General features: G+C 44.1%; 1 protein-coding gene across 3 annotated transcripts in view; it reads right to left on the bottom strand.

Annotated features, from left to right (window-relative positions):
- Positions 1 to 240: 240 nt before the first annotated feature.
- Positions 241 to 17,570, bottom strand: part of MPST (mercaptopyruvate sulfurtransferase) — a 41,954-nt gene continuing 24,624 nt past the window's right edge. The window contains exons 1-3 of one of the 3 annotated variants that reach the window (XM_075183058.1): positions 7,993 to 8,096; positions 6,181 to 6,791; positions 241 to 3,820 (exon numbers count right to left, since the gene is read on the bottom strand). In XM_075183058.1, the coding sequence (XP_075039159.1) occupies positions 3,522 to 3,820; positions 6,181 to 6,784 (903 nt within the window). In that variant the 5' untranslated portion in view covers positions 6,785 to 6,791; positions 7,993 to 8,096 and the 3' untranslated portion in view covers positions 241 to 3,521. The other 2 variants (XM_075183057.1, XM_075183059.1) reach the window with 2 other exon arrangements.

Below are 17,570 nucleotides of genomic sequence, written 5' to 3'. Positions count from 1 at the left end.
CTCTAGAACACCAGTCCTCATCGCTGTTCCCGGGAGGCAGTAAACAGACAAGAGACTGCATTGTTTCTTCAGAAGCCTGTGTTAATATGTTAAGAAAATCAAAAGTCTTTCTTGTTACCTCTGCAGCCTAGGAAAAAAAAAAAAAAGAGTGGATTCATTTGTAATCTAATGCACAGCAAGAAAGAACCATAGGCAATAAAATATATATCAAAATTCAGACAAATGCCAACACACACTAGGGTTTGTCAAGGTAATTTTAATATTTTCATGCAAAATTAAATTTCTGCTTAGTGAAAAGTATTGTACAGGATTATATAACACAGGATTGCATCAGTAATGAATATTGAAGGTTAAACAGCTGAATAGCTTCACCATGCAAAGAAAAAAATTTATCAGGATCCTGTAATGAGCTTCAATCTGCTTTTAGTGGAGTGTTGTTTGTATGGTAAAAAAGTAATGCTTATATAATCCAAGGATGTAAATAAGACACTCCAACAGGGGAAACAACTGGATAGGCTTATTACATACTGTCCCTAAGGAGTGTAGTTTTGAAATCTAATTCTGATCATTGTTTTAGTGAGGCTATAGGTCTTCTTATGCTGTCCTGCACAGAGAAATCCAATACAGACTGTCTATATATGAGTGCACTGTGTCAGCACATATCCGTACCACACTCAAAAAATCCAATGAAAGGATTTTTGCAAAAAGGATTGTTTACAAGGCAGTCATTTCAGTCAATGGGGCCAATTCAATTCTGCCGAGAATAACGCGCCGTTGGCAGTTTTACCGTTAATACGGTAAAACTGCGCATAATTACCCTTAATACGGTAATTTCAACGGTGGATTTTTACTCGCGGCTCCCTGAGCTGCGAGATGAAATCCAGGCTAAAATTACAGTATTAACGGTAATACTGTTAACGCCGCGCTATTCGCGGCAGAATTGAATCGGCCCCAATGTGTGTCAACTCGACACCTACCATGTAAACAGCATTACAGAGAAGCCTATTCTACTATTGGAGCGGCTTACTTGCATACCTACACGGAATGTAGGTTGGAAATGTGTAACTATTTTCATTGATCATCCAGAGATAAAATTGATCTTGTGGTCAATATAATAATTGAAACAGACAAAAAAAAAAAATCAGTTAGGATATATGAAGGTCCTGTCACATATTGGTGCGTTTGACACAATAATTGACTTCGCTCAGTTTGACAGGGCCCGCAACAATATGTACTACTCTTCCCGTCTCCATTCTCATTTCTATCTCTCAAGCCTGTGATGTACTTACTAATGACACTCATGTAGCCCAGTTCTCACTTACATAAAGACACTTGTGGACAAGTCACAGTCTCCCACACTCAGTCTCCCAAACTCCCATCCTGCTGCAGTGAAGATGTGCTTATTATCCATACCTACCCATTTCAAAGTGGAGGACGACCTTTAAAAGGATACAAGACACCTGCTTTGATTAGAATGTAAAACTGTCCTCTTATGTGTATATGAATTCAGGAATAACTAATTTTGCCTCTACTTACTAACCAACAATGCCAGCAATTACAAACAGATAGGAAACTATTGACTTTTTGGTAGATATATGCATTATTAAAAATGAGCTACAATGTACATGTAAATACTCAAAATGCATGACCACGCAGAAATGACGTGACTATACTTTACATAAGTAGAAAGCTAATAACTCAGCTACGTCACTACAGAACCGTTATCTATGCTCAATATGAACAAATACACGATTACACACTTTAGGGAGCTCTTAATGCAGATCAATAGGAGCATCCGTCACATTTGTGCAAAAAACACACGTTTGTTGCTATAGTGCAGTGTTGGCTAACCTGTGACACTCAAGGTGTTGTGAAACTACAAGTCCCAGCATACCCTTCCAGTAATAAGCTGCTATTATATTGGCAAAGCATGCTGGGACTTGTAGTTTGACAACACCTTGAGTGTCACAGGTTAGCCAACACTGCTATAGTAGCATAGGACATCATTTACTTGGATATATGGAAAAGTGTAATGGAAACTTTGTACACCCAGTAAACTGACAGCATGAAGCCTAGAAACGAGACAAAAATTCCCAGACTAAAAGGAATATAGATGCAGCCTCGAGGGTGCTGACAGCTCACTTCCAGTTAGGTCTTCCTGAACTTAATTCATTGAATTAAAATAATTGTGTCTGCCTACTATACACAACCCAAGTCTTTAGGCAGAGACAGGGGGATCAGGACCTAGTGTTAAGAAAGCCTTTGGCAACATGGTGAAGCTGGCAGCTAAATGCACTTACAGGCGAGTTGCATTTTGTACTCCTACCAAGTAGCATTACTGTCACTATTCTCTCTATAAGTACCGGTTTTGGGCAACAGGCCCAGTATTTGTTGAAAAGGAGTCCATAACTGTATAGTGATAACTTCTGACCAGCTTTTCTATTTAGCAATAGGTTAATATACGGCTTGGTCTGCCTGAGCACTTCATACTGATGTTGTGATCCCCCATACTAGAATATGATCCTTCTCTTAAAATGTAATATGCGCCCCCCTATGGAACCATAAAGTGTAATTTTGCCCAACCATGTCTTACAGCCTGCAGAGTCTACAGGCTATAGATCTCACAGGCAGTGTCTTGGTACTGAAATGATTATAGTGGATTGGAAGGAGAGGACCTAGGATCTAAGTTTGTCAGTGGGCATGCAACATATAAATGATCATTGAATTAGGTGCACTAAAAACAATCCTTGGGGTGAACACCATGCACCTAAAACGTGCTCTGTAATTAAAAATACAAGTTTGAACAAACTATAGTGAACATTTGACCACTCTTTGCAATATAGGATATCCGTATATTATGCAGAACATATACTTGTAATTCCCACCCTTGATTAATACCTATTGATTCCCACCAACTTTTACAATACTAATGTATCATTTGGTTTTGCAAGTTCAGTAGCAAACATTAAGATAATCCCTGCCTGCTATAGAATTTTACATTAGTGATGCAAATTTTTGTTTGTCCCATTGAAAGTAATAAAACACCCATCACCGATTTGTGCGTCACTGTTGCGGATTACATTAAAGTACATGCAAACTAGCATCCCAATGAGAATTGTGACAGATAACATTATTATCAAAAGGTCCAGTCACACAAACCTCTCACGTATCACAATATGGATTGTTTACATGATACTCATTCTGCTGGTCTCAAGCTTTAATGGATAATTATTACACAGATATTCCCATATATTGTTTTGTTAAACAATACAACTCACTTGACCTTAAGATCAGGGCTCCTGTGCTCTTTAAAACGGTCAGAATATTAGTTTACCTCCTTGATTAGAAGCATAGACCTCCTATAAGCAAGGGAAATAAGGCACTAAATGAAATGTTGCCATAACATGGCGAGGGCTTTCAGATGTGAACAAGCTGATCAAGAAACAATGGCACAAGTAGAAATAAGTTTCTGAAGGAAACAAACAAATGTTCACAGGTCTTCAAAGTGATTAATGGATCACTTATAATGTCTTTCCTCTACCCTCCGACACAACCTCTTCTGGCTTTGCACGCATGTACCACTCAACCCAGGACCCATCATATATGGCAGTGTCTTCTTTACCACAGAGGAAAGCAGCCAGAGCTATGTGGCAGGCAGTGACCCCAGAGCCACACGACGCAACCAGTGGACGCGACAGATCAATGCCCTTCTCCTGGAATAGACGTTGCAGCTCTTCTGGGGACTTCTCATAGCCTTCTTCGGTGAGGAAACTTGGGAAAGGAAGGTTTATAGCACCAGAGATGTGTCCAGGTTCAATTCCTGAAAGATAGAATCACAAGAGGCATCAATAGAAAGAATCAATTATAAAAAAAGAAAACAAATTAATCACGAACAAATAATCGATCCCTATGCAAATGGTCCTTACACAAACATTCAGAGAGTACATGATGGGAGTAAAGAAACTGCTTTGTTATGTTTTCTGTGAAGGTTATGTGTACAGACCATCCATAGAAATCTGTTTGCATTCACCATAGAGTTAACAGAACATTTGTACATGACCATAAACAAGAAAGCAGCCAATCAATGACACAGAGCCCCAGGTTACATTCAAACAGGAGACCTATAGATTTTTGGCTGTACTTGTTAGGGGACATTGTTCCCTTTTCCTCCAAGCAACTTTTTATTTTTGTGCTTTTCACATGTTAATAGCACAGAAAAAAAATCCTAATTAAAACAAAGGACAAATACGAGTTAATGGTGCTGCTCTCAACTGTTATTTTTACATTTTAGAAGGCTTCAGTCCTTTCTTTCTCATGTATTACTGCACGGTACTAGCACAATTATTGCTAAATCAACTAATCAAACATGTGTTCAAAATGTGTCACAAGGTGCATATTTTCATACATTTATATCCATTTCAACATTGCATGTGTGTGAGTAAGCCCTCAGAGTTTATTAAAACTGAATGATCCTTTTGGGCTTGTACACAAAGGCATTAAAATAAAGCATTTAAAGCATATCTAATCCAAATCTACAAAACACTAAACATTCTCTGATGTTGTGAAAATATCGTAGGCATATGGATCAGCGGAAACATGCTCTTTGACAAGCGTTCGTTTCACAGTGATTTTGGCATTGCCTGCAGCAATAATTTGTCAATTATTGGTAAAACATAATTAAGTTCTATGGGAATTGCTGATATAAAACACTATGCTGCAAGCAGCTTTCATATATATTAATGAATGTGTCTTAAAGCTCCTGTGAAGCAAGGTCAATTTACTGGTACTACCAGTGTTGTATTTCAATGCTGGTATGTACATAGCCCTAATCATAGGATTCAAGAGGTAACAATCTACAACATTTAAATAAAACACAAAAAACTCCAAGTCAAAATGCCATAGTTCTTCCTGTTATGGGGGTATTTTTGATCCTTTGTATAAGTCTTACTTTTTCTACATCCTGGTTATAGTCTCACATTACATTAGAAACATTCTGCATTTGCAATATTGTCAAACTATAGCATAATGAAGTGGCACTTTTTCATATGCCCATGGATAGTGGTCCATTGATACAGGTTTGTCCAACCTGGTGCGCAACCACCTGCTTAGCTGGCAAATCAACTGCTTCCACTATAAAAAAAAAATTGACAATTAAAAAAAAAAAAAGTTTCATACAAGAGTTTGTAATATATCGAGGTGTGGTATATAAATATTATACACACACACACTACATGGCATAAGTATGCGGACGCCCAAACTTAACATCCATATACGCTTGTTGAACATCCGATTTCAAGACCATGGATATTAATATGGAGTAGGTCCCCCTTTTGTTGCTACAACAACCTCCGTGCTTCTGAGAAGGCTTTCTACTGGATTTTGAAACATGGCTGCACAGATTCACATCCATTTAGCCACAAGAGCATTAGTTAGGTTGAGTGATAAGGCCTGGTTCGCAGTCTGCTTTACAATTCAACTCAAAGGTGTTCGATGGGCTAGAGGTGAGGGCTTTGTGCTAGGCAGTCAAGTTCTTCCACAACAAACTCAGGAAACCATTTTCTGATGGACCTCGCTTTGTGCACAGGGTCATTGTTATGCTAAAAGAGGAAAGGGCCCTTCCCAAACTGTTGCCACAAAGTTGGAAGCACACTACTCTTAAGGTCATTGTAAGCGGTAGCATTAAGATTTCCCTTCAATGGAACTAAGGGGTCCAGGGCAAACCATTAATAACAGAACCAAATAATTATATCTCCTCCGGCAATATGCATTCGAGTAGGAAGCATTCTCCTGGCAAACCCAGATTCGTCCGTCAGACTGCGAGATGGTGGATAGCAGAACTGTCTGCCGGGAGTTTCATGGAATGGGTGTCCATGTCTGAGCAGCCGCACACACAAGCCTCAGATTACAATGCTCAATGCCAAACGTCGACTGAAGTGGTGTAAAGCACCCCTCAATTAGACTCTGAAGCAGTGGAAGCGCTTTCTCTGGAGTGAAGACTCACATGTCAAATAGTAATGGGAGATATTGCTAGGAGTGAACATCTCCCATACTGTTGCGGTCTCATGTGTGGGACCCCCATGATTTTACTATATATATGGCAGGCGGGGGGGGGGAAGAGAGTCCCATTGTGCAGACATTAATAAACAAGAAAACATTTTAAGAAAGACAATCCAACCTTACCTTCCCTGGGCTCAGGTTCAAGCCCCCGAAATCTTCCCTCCACCCTGGCATCCACCATTTGAAATTTGTTTTTTTCCACATTTTCTGCGATTTCCTCGTGCCCAACAACCTGAGATGTGTTTAAGTTTGCCTTGAACTCTGACAGCTGAGGACGAGGCTCCTTCCCAGAGTTTACTGGAAGGCCTTCCTTTAGCCAGGCTTTAAGGCCACCATCCAACACTGACACATGGGGATGTCCAAATACTCTAAACATCCACCATAGCCGGGGAGCACTAAACGAGCCAAAATCACTTGCGTCATATACTACCACATTGCTGCTGTTGGACACCCCAAGTCGTCCTGCATATTCAGCAAACTGGTCTTCACTCGGGAGCATATGGTCATATGGGGAGGTGCGATCACTGCAAGCATCTATGTCGAAAAAGTAGGCCCCAGGAATATGACGTTCCTTGTACTCACGCCATGAGTCCCGTCCAGATTTGGGAAGATGCCATGAGGCATCGAGGACACGAAGGTTTCCTTTGAGAGCTGAACCAGATCGTAAAGTTTCCCATAGCCAGCGAGGGGAAACCAAGGCACGAGGCAGGAGTTGGTGGGTCATCATGAAAGTTCTATGAGGAGGTAAAGGACAAGTATAAACACAATGTTATTGCAAGATCAGCAAAGGTACAAAATACAAACCAAAATATACAGATAGTTAGCATTAAAATTACAATTAGATGGGAAATCTAAACAATGTGCCACAGAGTGCACTGACCAATTTTGTGGAACAGTATAGTAGGTATGATAACCTAAAGGAACCCATAATCACTGTGTAGGTTAAGATATTTATGGAGTTAAGTTTATTTGCCATGACAAAGGCAAATACTTTTTAGGGGAAGGTGGGTGCTGCAGTTAAAACAAATATTCACAGCTAAACTAATGAGGGATCTGTCACATGATGTAACATGTTCTCCACACATCATATTCCTTTGCAATAATGCACTGTTCATTGTTATAAACTTTACTGAGTCTGTGCATGTATACATACACAAGTATAATATCTACATGCATGAATGTTGATAAAAATGACTGGACTGGAAGCATAGTGCAGGTTTCAACAATACAGTGACACCTAGGAATAATATCCTGGCAATAAAACTATACTTTTGCAGTAACTTCCTAGTTCAAACCAGTAGGGTCTAAACGTGCAGACAAACAATACATGCTCTCTGGACTTTACCTTAGTCTGTTTCCATTGGCATCTGATCTGCACCAAATAGAGGTGCCAGAGTGCAATGTAAATTTTACAAAGCGTTACAGAATTCAGCATTTACTCATATTATATATCCCGTAGCACATCTACTCCAAAACGCATGGTTGAGTAAGCTACTACAATGTTTTGGCACAATGCTGGACAAATAAAAAAATAAAATCGGTTTCTATCAAAATACACACAGTTTAAGCAGCAATAATATATATATATATATATAGACAAGGAGACCCATGTAGTCTTTAATGGATGTGCATGCATCATGTACTACAAATCTCAGTAACTCTGCCTGGCAGGGCATGAGACTTGTAGTCCCGCCTCTACCTAACACTACTAAACCCTCCTACCCAAACTGTCAGAGAATGACAACCACAAACCGCTATGTAGAGCGGACATGATCCAGCTGTAAGTACCGTGTGCTCCTGTAGCTCCGGCCGTCACTACAGCTCTATGGAAGAGATGCCTGCTGGTTACTGTCAGAGGTCTGCGCTCCCTCCGCAGCGTGTAACTGTCAGCTCCCCCTGTCCTTCCTGTCACACATCCCGGTCCCTCCCTCTTACCTCTGCCGCCGGCACTACATACAGCGGGTGACACTCTGCACTCCAGCACGTCCGCAGATGTCGGACACAACCACCTGACAGGGGGGAGGGGGAGTGACATGAGGATAAAGCACCACCATATGTGAGGAAGAGCTGAGTACTCACAGAGGGTAATGTGTGCTTCACAGAGCATTTTATAGACTTCATCTGAAGAAAACTCAATGAGAACACAATAATATCACCCTGCAATGATAGTGGTATGATCCGGATGATGTAATAACTTGTAACCTAGGATAATAGATGGAGGAATGAGTATAGGACAGTGATGGGCAAACTTTTTCAGGAGCGGGCCAAATAAAAAAGAAAAACTTTAGGCGGGCCAATATAATTTATTAAAAAACTCAAATATCGAAATATATAATACAAATTTTTTAAATGGGACGTGAGGGTGTTATATAGCAGTGTTACATCTATAAGTGCAGCGATCGTACAGACACAGCAATTATTTCAGCAGCTTGTTGCAGATCCGTCTTCCTGGTGAGCCACTAACTGACAACACAGCAGCCAATCAAAATCCGCCTTAGTATATGGCCCAGCCCATCTCTTCTCACATGACTTTCAGCCATTAGGGGGCGGGCAGGTGTTTGAGTGATTGACATACGAAGTGTCCTTTTAGGAACAGTGGCGCACGCAGGGGGGGTTTCTGAGTCTCTAGATACCCCCCCTGCGCTAACTAAGTGGCCACTGTCCTATACAGCAGCCGCGGCGCTGTCAAAGAATTGTATACAGCACCACCGCAGACGCTTCTTAGACAGCGCCGCGGCTGCTGTATAGGACAGCGCTGGCTTTTTCTCTGTTTTTTTTCTTTTTTTGGGTCGGCGGGGAGAAACCCCCCCCCCGACAATCCTCCGTGCGCCTTTGAGAAAGGAGGATGAAGTGTAATGGAGGAAATAGCTGGGAAGGCATAATAATGAAGGTTCTGACACACAGGGTCGGCCCTAATAATTTTATGCATATTTTAATGAAATTTTTTAAAATATTGGCGGGCCAGATAGAACCTCTAAGTGGGCTGTATTTGGCCTGCGGGCCGTAGTTTGTCCATCACTGGTATAGGATAACAGAGGGAATGGTATTCATGTAATAACATATAATAGTCTGTATGAGAATGGAGAGTGAATAGAGCATACTTGCCCACTTTCTTCAGCTCCCTTCCGGGAGCCAGCCAGTGGAGGGGGGCGGGGCGGCCAAAACGCGTCATTTTGGCCCGCCCCCTGTGACGTCATGACGCAAACGCGGGGCCAAATGACGCGATTCACCGGGAATCGCGGTGTTTGGGATCTAAATCTGCCCACTGCACTAGGAAGTGGGGCACTTTCTAGTGAAGTGGGCAGAATTCGGGAGATTGCCACACTTGCCCGGGAGTCCGGGAGACTCTCGAAAATGCGGGAGTCTCCCGGATATTCTGGGAGAGTTGGCAAGTATGGAATAGAGTTGCCTTGACAGCTGGAATGTAGGGACCTATTAGATCAGATATGAGAACATAACACTATTTAGGTATGGGGAATGTTTCAAGCCGCATTTTATGAAAATCGCTGGGTTTCGATGATCTTTTTAGGTGGTTTGTAACCAGGTTTAGGTGGTTAAAACACAATCAGAGCAGCTGGACAGGATTCTCTGCCTGCCTGGCAGCCGCCAGGAACATGAGTATTGTGAGCTGCCGTTGGACACCCACTGCAGAGAGGAGCCAAGAGCTCAGACGAAAAAGAAGAGGAAGACAAGAAGACAGAAGAAAGTCACGGTGATCTATGGGAGGGCACATGGAGATCTATGGAGGGGGCACAGGGTGATATATGAAGATGGTGTAGGGGGCACTACCCCGGGTTACCAACCAGGACACTTGCCCTCTTACCCACTGAAGGTAATCACCTGATCCCGAGGGACTGCTATGGAAGGTGGTACTCTCTCTGACTGCACCACTGTCCTTCGTGGCGTTCGCTACACTCCTCCTGCAGACAAGACAAAAGAGAGAGATGTACCCCTGAGGGGGGAAAGGAAGTGGCTATCCGGGGCTACGACCAGGAACGAAGACACTTGCTTGATTCCGCCTGTCGTCACCCCGTGTTACTCTGGCCTGGACATGGGGGCTACGAGTGTTCGGGACAGAGAACGTTCTCACCCGAACTCTCTACTCACGATCAGTGAGGGCCACCCAGCGGTTCGAGTGGCAGGGCTACGTTTGCCAGCAAAGCGTCGCTGGGTCTGGCAGTTCCCACCTGGATCCGTCAGTGCACTGCTGGAACTCAAGTGAACCACGCCCCCTACCCCACGAGACACGGCCTGCCATGGAACCGTCAGGCTAACCTGCCGGAACTCAGAACAGGCACCCAAATGGAACCGCGGGAAGCTCCCCCGGAACTCAATGCAGCGAGGAACCACAACCACTACCGCTGACACCTACGGGTATGACGGGGACTTACCGGGCGGGAGAACTACCGTGTGGCTTCTTTCTCTGGCGTGGTGCTTTGCCCATTCTCCTTGCCCCTTCCAGGCCTAGCTTACATCCCTTAGGATGTAAGCTCGTATGAGCAGTGCCCCTCTTCCCTCCTGTCTCCATACCTGTTCTTCCCCTCCGTCTCTACTGTATTTGCTGCCCGGAGATTCTGAAGTATTGGTACTTTGTGTTTATTGTTCTGTACTGTTTTACCCTGTATAGTCTACTGTTTGTACCATGTACGGCGCTGCGGAAACCTTGTGGCGCCTAATAAATAAACAATAATAATAATAGCGTGCGGCCAGAGAACGGACCAAACATCAGAGCCTCTCTCCAACGGGAGACTGACTTCTGGATCCTGGAGAGGAAATACAACCCAACCCCGCAACCTGCGTATACACACACCAATACAGTACACAGTGCCCACAACAATACAGTACGCAATGCCCACAATAATACAGTACACAATGCCCACAACAATACAGTACACAATGCCCACAACAATACAGTACCAATGCACACTATACCTTCCTACTCTGTTCGGAGCCTGCTGCGTACCCTAGAGCAAAGATGAGCCTAGTGCCCTGCCCTACCTAGGGGCCTACCTGGCTGAGGGCCTTTTGCCCTGCCTGTGGGGTCGAGCCCCGTGCCTGGTGGTGGCCTAACGCCCAAACCTAACTAAGGGCCTTGTGCCTTGATTGTGGGCAACACGATGGTTAAGTGGTTGGGCACTTCTGCCTCACAGCACTGGAGTGATGAGTTCAATTCCCGACCATGGGCTTATCTGCGTGGACTTTGTATGTTCTCCCTGTGTTTGCGTGGATTTCCTCTGGGTGCTCCGGTTTCCTCCCACACTCCAAAAACATACTAGTAGGTGTACTTATGTTAGGGAATTTAGACTGTAAGCTCCAATGGGACAGGGACTGATATGAATGAGTTCTCTGTACAGCGCTGCAGAATTTGTGGCGCTGTATGAATAAATGGTGATGATGATGATGTAGGGCTGTGCCCCATACCTAGCTCTAGGCCTAATGCCTAGACTGACTAAGGGCCTTGTGCCCTGTGGTGGGGCTGAGCCCCCTACCTACACCGTGGCCTAAAGCCTATTAATAGCCTACGGTGGCCACCCCTAACTGCGGCTCAGGCCTAATGCCTGGTATACAGCTCGGGCCTTGTGCCCGGGAAAAGTTTACAGGGAGGGTCTAGAGTGCAGGCCCGTGAGAGGTGGTGCCCCAGGGGCCTTACCTGTGTACTTCTGGCTACCTCTGCGTATGTCCTCTTCTGGCCTTCCAGGGAAGGCGGACGGGACTCCTCTCTGGCTCTCTGCACCCCCCGGGTCTTCAATAGACAGAGTCGCTCTCAGCCCTGTAAAGGGCTCTCTGTCTCTGCTGCCGGCCGGTCTTCTGTCTTCTTCTTCTGCCACGGTCCCACGAGGTCTGCTCTCCTTAGTCTCCGTCGTCGATTGACCTCGCGGGTGCCGACGCGGGCGTCTTAAATAGCCGCCAGTGCGTCGAAGCCTGATGACATCAGCGCTCCGCCCGGATTGGCTCGCGGCGACGCCCCTGTTTGCCTGGCCGGGTGGGGAGCGCTGATTGCCCTTTTCTCAGTCATTCTTTTGTAAACTTGCCTGATGAAGGGGTCTCTGTGCTCTGAAAGCTAGCAAATATAAAAATTTCTTTTGGTTAGCCAATAAAGGTATCACTCCTATAATACTTTTGTCTTTTTTGACACAAAAGTATTCAATATCTCATAGATTTTTCTGGCTGACACTGTACTGCAATAAAAAAAATAAAATTATTTTGCTACATATTTTACTATATAGTGTTAAATTGCACCTAAAATGACCCAGCCATTCATTTCAAAGTGGGAGTTCCATACCAGCACTTCTAAACTTTCACTTCGACAACTGATATTATCCATAATTAGTCTCTAATTTAGCTCTTCAGCATAACTTCTTATACACTTATAATTATAAATGGTATAAACAAATTACTTTCTATTTATAAACAATTATCAATTATATATGGTACCCTTATACAGTAATTTATTATATACATACTGGTGAAGGCTATTATTATTTTTATTCAATCCTTTAAGAAACATGGTTCCCGGTTTTCCAGTCTTCTTGGTTTTGTTCTGCTGAATTAAAATTACTATACTTTGGTTAGATGACCCCCTCTAGGTGTAGCACCTTCCACCATAAATGGGATAAATTGTATTGCTAATCAAAAAAATGTTTGGCTAAGTATATTGCTAATTTCGAGTTTACTTCAGTAGTTTCTGGAGTAAAATTTCTCATTTCACTTTTATGTTTAGACAGTCTGGTTTTAGTTTTTTGACCAGTTTGTCTTATATAACCAAATTCACAGGTGCACTTACACCATTGCTGTATAAAATCCAAGGAAATACTGCATTGAATAGTAATAATTACTTGAATTATATATTTACTAGAGATGAGCGGGCTCGGATATCTGAAATCCGAGCCCACCCGAACGTTGCCGATCCGAGCCGGATCTGAGACAGATCCGGGTATTCCCGCCAATTGCAAAACTGAAACCAAGGTTTTGAGTCATAATCCCACTGTCGGATCTCGCGATACTCGTATTCTATAAATTCCCCGCTAGCCGCCGCCATCTTCACTCGGGCATTGATCAGGGTAGAGGGAGGTTGTGTTAGGTGGTCCTCTGTCCTGCTATATCTCGTGCGTGCTGTGCTGTGCTGTGTTCTGCTCAGTCCAGTGGTGCCGTGTCCTGTGCTCTGTCCTTCTGAGTTCAGTGGTGCTGCTGGGTCCTGTGCTGTGTCCTGTTCAGTCCAGTGGTGCTGTGTCCTGTGCTCTGTCCTTCTGAGTTCAGTGGTGCTGCTGGGTCCTTTGCTGTGTCCTGTTCAGTCCAGTAGTGCTGTGTCCTGTGCTCTGTCCTTATAAGGGCATTGTTATTTCCCCATTATTCCCAAGTGATAAAAAAAATTAAAAAAAGTTATAAAAAAATAAATAAATAAAAATATCCAAAAACAATCCTGCAGTATAAGTCCAGTGGTACTGCTATATTACAAAGTTCACTGATTCAGCAGTATAAGTCCAGTGGTACTGCTATATTACAAAGTTCACTGATTCAGCAGTATAAGTCCATTGGTACTGCTATATTACAAAGTTCACTGATTCAGCAGTATAATTCCAGTGGTACTGCTATATTACAAAGTTCACTGATTCAGCAGTATAAGTCCAGTGGTACTGCTATATTACAAAGTTCACTGATTCAGCAGTATAAGTCCAGTGGTACTGCTATATTACAAAGTTCACTGATTCAGCAGTATAAGTCCAGTGGTACTGCTATATTACAAAGTTCACTGATTCAGCAGTATAAGTCCAGTGGTACTGCTATATTACAAAGTTCACTGATTCAGCAGTATAAGTCCAGTGGTACTGCTATATTACAAAGTTCACTGATTCAGCAGTATAAGTCCAGTGGTACTGCAATATTACAAAGTTCACTGATTCAGCAGTATAAGTCCAGTGGTACTGCAATATTACAAAGTTCACTGATTCTGCAGTATAAGTCCATTGGTACTGCTATATTACAAAGTTCACTGATTCAGCAGTATAAGTCCATTGGTACTGCTAAATTACAAAGTTCACTGATTCAGCAGTATAATTCCAGTGGTACTGCAATATTACAAAGCTCACTGATTCAGCAGTATAAGTCCAGTGGTACTGCTATATTACAAAGTTCACTGATTCAGCAGTATAAGTCCAGTGGTACTGCAATATTACAAAGTTCACTGATTCTGCAGTATAAGTCCATTGGTACTGCTATATTACAAAGTTCACTGATTCAGCAGTATAAGTCCAGTGGTACTGCAATATTACAAAGTTCACTGATTCAGCAGTATAAGTCCAGTGCTACTCTCCTGTGCCGCATATAATTTTTAAAGGCTTTGCCGAGTGTGTGTGGCTTAGGGGTATGCTCTCTTGTGCTACATAAAAATGGAAAACAAAAATTTGGAGGATAAAGTAGGGAAAGATCAAAACCCACTTCCTCCTAATGCTGAAGCTGCTGCCACTAGTCATGACATAGACGATGAAATGCCATCAACGTCGTCTGGCAAGCCCGTTGCCCAATCTCCTAGTACAGGGCATGTAAAATCCAAAAAGCCCAAGTTCTGAAAAAGTAGCAAAAAGAGAAACTTAAAATCATCTGAGGAGAAACGTAAAGTTGGCAATATGCCATTTACGACACGTAGTGGAAAAGAACGGCTTAGGCCTTGGCCCGTGTTCATGACTAGTGGTCCAGCTTCACCCAAGGATCTAAGCCCTCCTCCTCCCCCCCCTACAAAAAATTTAAGAGAGTTATGCTGTCAGCAACAACAACAACACAGCAAAGAACTCTGCCTTCTAAACAGATGACATCACAAATCCCCAAGGCGAGTCCAAGGGTGTTGGTGGTTGTGAAGCCTGACCTTCCCATCACTGTACGGGAAGAGGTGACTCCATCCAGCATTTGCAGCACACCCTCTCCATATGTTGGAAGGATCACCCACAGTGTAGATCCAGATTTGGATAATCAAGGTGTCAATGTTGTACAGCGGGAGGAGGCTATTGATGTAGCTGGCGCTGTGGAGGAACTTGATGATGAGGTTGGTGATGTGGTTATTGTATATGAGGCACCAGGGGGGGAAACAGCTGATGTCCATGGGATGAAAAAGCCCATTGTCATGCCTGGTCAGAAGACCAAAAAATGCACCTCTTCGGTCTGGAGTTATTTTTATTCAAATCCGGACAACCAATGTATGGCCATATGTAGCTTATGTAAAGCTCAAATAAGCAGGGGTAAGGATCTTGCTCACTTAGGGACATCCTCCCTTATACGTCACCTGAATAACCTTCATAGTTCAGTGGTTAGTTCAGGAACTGGGCCTAGGACCGTCGTCAGTACAGGGACACCTAAATCCCTTGGACCTGTTGGATACACACCACCAACACCCTCCTCGTCAACTTCCTCCACGATCTCCATCAGATTTAGTACTGCAGGCCATGTCACCAGCCAGACTGAGTCCTCTTCTATACGGAATTCATCCGAGGAATCCTGCAGCGGTACGCCTACTACTGCCACTGCTGCTGTTGCTGCTGTTAGTCGGTCATCTTCCCAGAGGGGAAGTCGTAAGACGGCTACGTCTTTCAAAAAACAATTGACCGTCCAACAGTCATTTGCCATGACCACAAAATACGGTAGTAGTTACCCTATTGCAAAGCGTATAACTGCGGCTGTAACTGCTATGTTGGTGTTAGACGTGCGCCCGGTGTCCGCCATCAGTGGAGTGGGATTTAGAGGGTTGATGGAGGTATTGTGTCCCCGGTACCAAATCCCGTCGAGATTCCACTTCACTAGGCAGGCGCTACCAAAGATGTACAGAGAAGTACGAGCAAGTGTCCTCAGTGCTCTTAAAAATGCGGTTGTACCCACTGTCCACTTAACCACGGACATGTGGACAAGTGGTTCAGGGCAAACTAAGGACTATATGACTGTGACAGCCCACTGGGTAGATGCATCCCCTTCCGCAGCAACAGCAGCAGCTGCATCAGTAGCAGCATCTACACAACGGCTGCTCGTGGCAAGGCAGGCAACATTGTGTATTACAGGCTTTAATAAGAGGCACAACGCTGACAACCTATTAGAGAAAATGAGGGAAATTATTTCGCAGTGGCTTACCCCACTTAGACTGTCCTGAGGATTTGTGGTGTCAGACAACGCCACTAACATTGCATATGGGCAATTTCCAGCACGTCCCATGTTTTGCCCACACCGTTAATTTGGTGGTGCAGCATTACCTCAAGAGTGACAGGGGTGTGCAGGAGATGCTTGCGGTGGCCCGCAAAATTGCTGGACACTTTCGGCATTCTGCCAGTGCCTACCGCAGGCTCGAGGCACATCAAAAAAGCCTGAACCTGCCCTGCCATCACCTCAAACAAGAGGTTGTGACGCGCTGGAACTCCACCCTCTATATGCTGCAGAGGATGGAGGAGCAGCAAAAGGCCATTCAGGCCTACACAGCCACCTACGACATAGGCAAAGGAGTGGGGATGCGCCTGAGTCAAGCACAGTGGAGACTGATTTCCGTGTTGTGCAAGGTTCTCCAGCCGTTTGAACTTGCCACACGAGAAGTCAGTTCCGACACTGCCAGCTTGAGTCAGGTGATTCCCCTGATCAGGCTGTTGCAGAAGCAGCTGGAAAAAGTGAGGGAGGAGCTGGTAAACCATTGCGATTCCACCAAGCATGTAGCTCTTGTGGATGAAGCCCTTTGTACGCTTTGCCAGGATCTGAGGGTGGTCACTATTTTAAAGTCAGAGGAATACATTCTGGCCACCGTTCTCGATCCTCGCTTTAAAGCGTATGTTTTGTCTCTGTTTCCGGCGGACACAAGTCTGCAGCAGTGCAAAGACCTGCTGGTCAGGAGATTGTCCTCTGAAGAGGACCGTGACATGCCAACAGCTCCACCCTCATTTTCTTCCACATCTGTGGCTGCGAGGAAAAAGCTCAGTTTTCCTAAAAGAGCCGCTGGCGGGGATGCTGATAACATCTGGTCCGGACTGAAGGACCTGCCAACCATTGCAGACATGTCTACTGTTGCTGCATTGGATGCTGTCACAATAGAAAAAATGGTGGAGGATTATTTTGCTGACACCATCCAAATAGACATGTCAGACAGTCCATATTGTTACTGGCAGGAAAAAAAGGCAGTTTGGAAGCCCCTGTACAAACTGGCTCTATTTTATCTGAGTTGTCCCCCCTCCAGTGTGTACTCGGAAAGAGTTTTTAGTGCAGCGGGGAACCTGGTCAGTGAGCGGCGAAGGAGGTTGCTTCCTCAGAACGTTGAAAAAATGATGTTCATAAAAATGAATTATCAATTCCTCAATTAAGTACAGCACTGCCCTCCAGATAGTACAGAGGGACCTGTGGTTGTGGAGTCCAGCGGGGACGAATTTATAATGTGTGAGGAGGAGGAAGTACACACTGTAGGGGGAGAGGAATCAGAGGTTGAGGATGAGGACGACATCTTGCCTCAGTAGAGCCTGTTTAGTTTGTACAGGAAGAGATGAATAGCTTTTTTGGTG

This window comes from Mixophyes fleayi, chromosome 8 (genome assembly GCF_038048845.1).
Source record: "Mixophyes fleayi isolate aMixFle1 chromosome 8, aMixFle1.hap1, whole genome shotgun sequence".
Classification (NCBI taxonomy): Eukaryota; Metazoa; Chordata; class Amphibia; order Anura; family Limnodynastidae; genus Mixophyes; species Mixophyes fleayi.
Note: the sequence above shows the minus strand (reverse complement) of the source record. Positions and strands in the feature narration are given on the sequence as shown.